Source organism: Bos indicus, chromosome 12, assembly GCF_029378745.1.
Source record: "Bos indicus isolate NIAB-ARS_2022 breed Sahiwal x Tharparkar chromosome 12, NIAB-ARS_B.indTharparkar_mat_pri_1.0, whole genome shotgun sequence".
Classification (NCBI taxonomy): Eukaryota; Metazoa; Chordata; class Mammalia; order Artiodactyla; family Bovidae; genus Bos; species Bos indicus.
The window spans coordinates 15,398,981-15,406,094 of record NC_091771.1 but is presented as its reverse complement, the minus strand read 5'-3'; the positions used below and the strand labels follow the sequence as shown (position 1 = coordinate 15,406,094).

At 48.3% G+C, this 7,114-nt stretch overlaps 1 protein-coding gene and 2 non-coding genes across 3 annotated transcripts; all 3 read left to right on the top strand.

Annotated features, from left to right (window-relative positions):
- The first annotated feature begins 436 nt into the window (after window positions 1-436).
- TPT1 (tumor protein, translationally-controlled 1) lies at window positions 437-3,992 on the top strand. The gene is made up of 6 exons (XM_070800048.1): window positions 437-592; window positions 828-901; window positions 1,459-1,649; window positions 2,009-2,114; window positions 2,894-3,010; window positions 3,778-3,992. The coding sequence occupies exons 1-6, from the start codon at window positions 565-567 to the stop codon at window positions 3,778-3,780; spliced, it is 519 nt and encodes a 172-aa protein (XP_070656149.1). The 5' UTR covers window positions 437-564; the 3' UTR covers window positions 3,781-3,992.
- On the top strand, window positions 3,577-3,708 carry LOC139186315 (small nucleolar RNA SNORA31). Its single transcript, XR_011569907.1, has one exon. It is a non-coding gene; the product is annotated as a small nucleolar RNA SNORA31 (small nucleolar RNA).
- Window positions 3,993-4,755: 763 nt separating the features above from the next.
- LOC139186316 (small nucleolar RNA SNORA31) lies at window positions 4,756-4,883 on the top strand. Its single transcript, XR_011569908.1, has one exon. It is a non-coding gene; the product is annotated as a small nucleolar RNA SNORA31 (small nucleolar RNA).
- The last annotated feature ends 2,231 nt before the right edge of the window (window positions 4,884-7,114 follow it).

Sequence of the window (7,114 nt, the reverse complement as noted above, 5' to 3'; positions counted from 1 at the left end):
CAGCCGGAGCTTGCGCGGCACTAGGCCTGGGGCGGAAACTTGAGATTTCATCTAAGCCCCACCCGGGCCTGGCACCTACCAGGGCCAACCCTGAGGCGCCGCCTCCACCACTCAGGGCCGGGGAGCGTCTTCCTCCTCCCTCCTCCCGTGCGCTCCTCACCTACCATTCCTCTCCCTCGCGCCATCAGGCATTTTCCCTCCGCCCCACCCCCTCCTCTGCCTTCCCCTTTCCCAGGACCGCCCGGCGAGCCCGGGGGGAACGCGTGGCCTTGTACCCCGGGGCCAAGTCCCCGGATGCGCCCCTCCCCTCCCCCACAGCGAGCGCTGCGGCCCCGCCCCTCGCGCAGCTCTGCGTGATGCGTCACCGCTCGCGGCGCTTCCGGAGGCGCCGCGCGCGATGACGTAGGGGGACGTGCCCTCTATATGAGGTCGGGGAGCGGCAGAGTCGGCCTTTTCCGCCCGCTCCCCCCTCCCCCCGAGCGCCGCTCTGGCCGCACTGCGCTCGCCCTGAGCTCCGGGCTCCTGCTAAGCCAGCGCCGCTGTCGCCTCCCTCCAGTCGCCATCATGATCATCTACCGGGACCTCATTAGCCGTGAGTCGGGACTGCACTGCCCCTCACACGGCGCGCAGGGCACGCGGCGGCATATGGGTGGAGGCGGGAGGTCGGTCGCCGCCGCCGCCGCCGCCGCTGTCGTGGGTCTGAGGGGCGCTCCTTGGGGGCGCGCGCCGGGGCCCGGGGCGCCCGGGGAGGGGCGGCGCGGCGCGGGAAATGGCGCCAGCTCGGGTCGCGGGCGCCTCGTGACGGGCGGGTCTGTGTTCCCGAGCAGATGACGAGATGTTCTCCGACATCTACAAGATCCGGGAGGTCGCGGACGGGCTGTGTCTGGAGGTGGAGGGGAAGGTGAGTCGGCCGGGCCGGGGCCGGGGCCGTGGCTGCGGCGCAGGGGGGAGGCGAGGCCGGGCGGGCTCGGGTTTCCGCCGCTCCCCCGCCCGAGGTTGTGCAATCCTCCCCGTTGCCTCCTGGCGGAGGAGACTCTCTTTCCGGGCTCGGGTTTTTCTAGAAAACTGGAGGCGGAGCTGAGCCTGGAAATAGGTCCGCCACTTCGACGCCCATCCTCCCAGGCGGTCCGGGACAGACAGGTTATCTCCGGTTTGGGCGACCCAAGCGTTTTAGCGTCTGCACGGTTTTTCTTTGCTCAGCAACCCGACAGCCCATGCAAAATTTGCACTGTGTTGTAAATGACCCTTTTTTCGTTTGGGCCAACGAAGAGTTGTTGAACTGAGATGTTTCAGGAAAACGAAGGGCATAGATTTCCCCCCCGCCCCGTAGTGTTCATGGTTTTCAACGAGAATTAAGTGTTGAGGGGTGACTGATGAAAGAGCTGCCAGCGTAGATTTTTCGATGCGTTTATGGTAAGATCGAGGATATGTTAGCGACTAAACTTTTTCTTAATGCAGATGGTCAGTAGGACAGAGGGTAACATCGATGACTCGCTCATTGGTGGAAATGCCTCCGCTGAAGGCCCCGAGGGCGAAGGTACCGAAAGCACAGTAATCACTGGTGTCGATATTGTCATGAACCATCACTTGCAGGAAACCAGCTTCACAAAAGAAGCCTACAAGAAGTACATCAAAGATTACATGAAGTCGTAAGTGATACTGACACACCCAATTGATGTATGAAAATCCTGTAGGATTTAGGGGTTGACTTGCTTTGAGATTTTTAACAGCAGGCGTGTTTGTCAAAGGCTTTTTTCTATTGATGAGCTCAGAAGGGGGGCTGCTTTTCTATAAATATGAGGATACTGGAGGGTGCAGTGAGGTTTTACTTTTTTTAGAATAGTCCTTTGGTACAGAATAAGCTGAGGTGAAATTCAAAGTTAGGAAGTCTTAAAACATCCCTCCTATGAGTGAGTGTAATCCCCGTGATATTTTGCTGGTTTCAGTTTGGAATTTTTACTGAATGGAAACTTCACTCAGAACTGATTAATATGTCAATATGTTTTAGAATCAAAGGGAAACTTGAAGAACAGAGACCAGAAAGAGTAAAACCTTTTATGACAGGGGCTGCAGAACAAATCAAGCACATCCTTGCTAATTTCAAAAACTATCAGGTAAATAACTTTAAAATATTTGGATCAAAGGATTGTATAATTTTAACTGAGCAAAACATGAGTTACTTGATGAGCCTCTGATGTAATTAAGTTGGAGTTATTTTTCTGTGTTCTGAGCAGTTTAAATACTGGACAGATTTTACTTCAGCAGTCTGGGCTGTAGGGAGTTGCCTTCTCTGCTCCTAAGCAAGCATGTTTCCAGATCTTGTCTTCTGCTTCCAAAATCTTATTCGACTCAACATTTCCCAGTTGTTTGGAATTGTGTACTCTGAAGTAGTCTTCTGGTTTTCTTTTTGCAACACCAGTATGTCTTGTTGCCACTGAAGCCCTTTCTGATCTGAGCTTGTCCTATTGAGAAGCTCCAGTGACTTTGTTTTACTGACACAACCTGGCTCTTTGGATTTTCCAGTTTCACACATCCTCTGGCCATACGATAACTTCTCATGTGATGTGCTCTTCTCATTGGGGGCCTTGTGTTCTCTGTGCTTGACTATGTAAACAGCCTTGTTTGTAGGGTTTAGACTGAGATGTGTGGGGTTAGGTTTCCAGGGAGCTCAGTGTCCCTGGATTGCTCTGAACTCTTAACATTTGATTATTAGTACTTTGCATGACCCGAAGTTTGATTAGTGAGCATTTTCCTCCTCATTAGAACTCATTAGTTGCTGACTAAATAGTGCCTCGATTAGATATTGGTGTTCTGAATCCTTTCATTTTTTTGTGTGTTTTGATACAATGCAGTCCTGTATAATCTAATTCTGGGTATTTGTTTGCTTCCTAAGTTCTTTATTGGTGAAAACATGAATCCAGATGGCATGGTTGCTCTGCTGGACTACCGTGAGGATGGTGTAACCCCATATATGATTTTCTTTAAGGATGGTTTAGAGATGGAAAAATGTGTAAGTATAAAGAAGTGTGTTGAAATCAGTCATGTAAAAATGGAGGTATTACAACCTTTTAGCAAATAAACCACTTAATGATAATTGGGGGCTGGTTGGAAAGGCCATGATGTTACTAGCTTTTAGTAAATACAATTTAGAGCAGGCTGCTGACCCGATGGCCAGTTGCTTTAGTAAAATTAAATGAATATCTGCTGCGCAAGGAACTGCTAAAGGAGAAATGAAGACACTCACTTATCTTGGCTTTCAGTAGCTTCCATGTAAATTAGGAGTAAAATAAATTTAAGGCTATGCTAGGGAATTCCCTGGTGGTCCAGTGGTTAGGACTCTGGGCTGCTACTGCCAAGGGCTGGGGTTTAGTCCCAGGTTGGGAAACTGAAATCCACAAGCTGCTTGGTGCAAAAACAATCTACCCTAAACAGGATCAGGGGCAGCAGTGACCAGAAATGTCAAAGGACAGTACAGATGTTTTGCCAAAGGGATTATTCAAAGAATGTGTGAGGTTTCTGTTGGAATAGGGTGGGTGGGCCTTCTCAGAACGACTTCTCTGATTTGTAAGGATGGTTCTGCATCCACTGATAGACCTTGAACAATCTGCAGTTGTTCCTTTGGTTTGCACTAGGATGCAAAAGCAACATCCCCGCGCTTTCTGTCTGTCCGTGTGTGTGGCAGCTCGGATTGAATAGGGGAGTACATCTGAAGCCTAGAAACGGAGATACTTTAATGCCAGAAAGGTGTGTTAATGGCCTCTTCCCTTGTTTTCCTAGTAACAAAGTTGGCAGTTACTTTGGATCAATCACCTGTCGTCATAACTGGCTGGCCACTGCTTTTCATCCACACAACACCAGGACTTAGACAGATGGGACTGATGTCATCTCGAGCTCTTCATTTGTTTTGAACGTTGATTTATTTGGAGCGGAGGCATTGTTTTTGAGAAAACGTGTCATGTAGGTTGTCTAAAAATAAAACGCATTTAAACTCATTGGAAAGAATGCCTCTTAGTTTAATATGTCATATCTAAATCCATCCTTGTAGCCTTCCTGGAGCAGCTAGAGTCTGGTTGTAGCCTACCACTAGAAAGCACCTTCAGATAACGTCTACAGTGAAACCACTTCCGGGACTTGGACTATACAAGAGTCAGAAGTAACTGAGTTTGGAGTAAAGGGAAAGACCATGCTCATGACAGTGCCAGCCAGCATTTGAAGTGGATTGCTCACACGTTTCATCACCTACAAATGGAAGTGGTTATCTGGAAGAGTTTACAAAAGAATAAAGAGAGACTAACACAGTTGGAAGCCAAGTACTGTCTGAGCTTATTTTAGAGCTGAGTTCTAGAGAAACCTAGACGTCTGGAATATTTTGTCAAACTCCTTGGAACAGGGTTGACAGACTGGCTCGCCCACCACCTGTTTTGTGGCTAAGGTGGTGCTTATATTTTTTAAGTGGTTCACAATAGCTTATGGGACATGAAAAAAATAAAGTTTGTGTCCAGTTTTACTAGGACACTACCATGCCCTGTATTGGGTGGTATTGGCTGGTTCTGACATTGCTAGAAAATATTAGTGACAGATCTAAAGGCCGCCTGCAAGCCTTGAGGTACCCACATGGCCCTTTATAGGAAAGATTTATGGGCCATTGTTTTAAAAGATGAAATTATAAATGGACTGTGGAGTAGGTGGTGGGCAGAGAGAAAAGCAAATGCTCTGTTCTATCTGTAAAAAGGTGTGGGCATCAGAAGATGAAAACGCATCTATTTGACAGACCTGAAGCAGTTACTGTCTGCTAAGGTTTACACTACAGATGCAAGAAAAACATCCTCGCGCTTTCTGCCTGTCTGATTGTGGCAGCCCAGATTGAATGGGGGAACACAGGGCCAAACTTGGAACCCTACAAGCAAGGGACACAAGGAGTCCATGGGATGGTGCAGGGCCTCAGGTTGGTAGTGCCCCCTGGTGGCAGTCCAAATGATTGTTTGGAAACCGCAGTCATGCTGAAGGCAGTTTTAGACATTCTATTGTAAATAGTGTAGACAACATGCCAGTGATACAGGAGACCACTCACCTCTGAAACTAGTGGGAGAATGTTCAGGCAGGGGTCAGTGCTATGAAGGTGACAAGACAGTGGGAGAAGTAGCATAAGCTGTGACCTGATAGCGTGAGCTTGCATGCAGAAGGCTGAAAGGAATAGCAATACAGAGACTAGGAGTGAAGAGAGGCCAAGTAGTTGCCTGTGAAAGTGAAGTCGCTCAATTGTGTCTGACTCTTCGAGACCCCACGGACTGCAGCCTACCAGGCTCCTCTGCCCATGGGATTTTCCAGGCACGAGTACTGGAGTGGGTTGCTATTAGTAGCTCAGTTGTGTCCAACTCTGCGACCCCGTGGACTGTAGCCCACCAGGCTCCTCTGTCCATGGGGCTTTCCAGGCAAGAATACTGGAGTTGCCTAAGAAGGCTTATTTTGGATCGTTTTCTAGTTAGTGTCATCTGGGTCAAGATAACTGCGAGGCTAACAGGTGGTAGCTACTTCCTGTACACATCAGAAGGCATGTGTTTTGTGTCACTGTCTAGTAAGAGGAAGCTGAAAAGGAAGGAGATTATGTGGGTATCTGGGAGCAAAGCATGCCAGGCAAAAGAGTAGTAAATTGAAGTAGAGTGTGGTTGACAGGTTCAGGGGACAAGGTGGCCGGGATGCTGGGCCCAAGATAGCAGGAGGACCTGAGCTAGAGAAGGAAGTGCACAGGAAAAGAAACCAAATCACACCGAAGCCCCAGGAGGGCTTTGTGTGGCAGGGTGATGTGATCTGATCTAAAGGGTCATTTTGGGTGCTGGGTGGCCAGGTAAAAGCAAAGAGAACAGTGATGAACAATATGAGAGAGTGGCTTAGTCTAAGGTGGTAGTTGGACAGGTGATTCGAAGTTAGAGGATTTGCTAAGGTGTTGAATGAGGTGAAAGATACAAGGGGGATGGCAAGTGTCTTGTCCTGATCATCTGGAAGAAAGGAGTTAACACAGGGAAGACCATACAGGAAATCAAGGGTTCAGTTTTGAACAGGCTAGACTGGGATGCTGACTCAGGTGAATCAGGAAGAGAGCTGGAGAATTTGTCCAGAGATACAGGTTTCCCATGCTCTGAAGTAGGGCCTTCCTATGAAACCTTTCTTAGAGCAGAAATGGTATAAAGCAAAGCAGTAAACTCAGGGCAGCTGCATCTTGTTAATGGATGCATAGAATAAATTGAGATAAGCACAGATGCTCATATATCAGCGCTATGGCAGCTTGATACAGAGATGCTGAGTGTAGTTGTGGGGTGCATGCTGTCTCTTGAGGGCTCACTGCAAAAGAAATGCTGAATGCTGTTTTCAGTTGTAACCTATTTTTTCTATAGAAATTTTCTCTGGATTTTGTTCGATTTGTGGAATCAGGTACTAGTGTAGCTATGTCTTTTCTAAAAGCAAAGTTGTCTAGAAGGATGTCTGCTGGGACAAATGCATGATATTTGAAGCTAAAACACGGAGTGAGGTCACCTAGATGGGATGGACTCAGCCCTCCAACGTGGAGACTGGTCAACATGAAAAACCTACAAAGTGATTATGAGGGAACTGCCTTTGATGTAGGAAAACCAAGGGAGAGGCCGCCTGGAGGCCCAGTGGACACCCATTTTGGGAAGGAGCAAGTCCACAGGGTTGCCTGTTGTAAATGAGTCAAGTAAGGTGACAGAATGGTAGACTTGGCAGGGGGTGGGTTTCAGCTGTAGGGAAGAAAACTTGAGATTGGCTCAAGAGAAGAGCAAACTCATGGGCAGCACGTTGCCCGTGAGATGTAATCATTCAAGGAGTACATGTTCTTATTACGTGTGCCTCTGGTTAAACTATAGATACGTAAGGAACTCATTGAAGCCATTAGACATGATTTTCTTAAAATCTAATTGGGGGACTTCTCTGGTGCTCCAGTGGCTGACCCCACTCCCAATGCAGGGGCCTGGATTCGATCCGTGGTCAGGGAAGCTGATCCCGTAAGTGGTGTCACCACTACTGTGAGGGCATGTTTTCAACTACCAGCAAATTCTAATTTATTTTTTGAGAGCTTGTACATAGTGGGCTTCCCTGG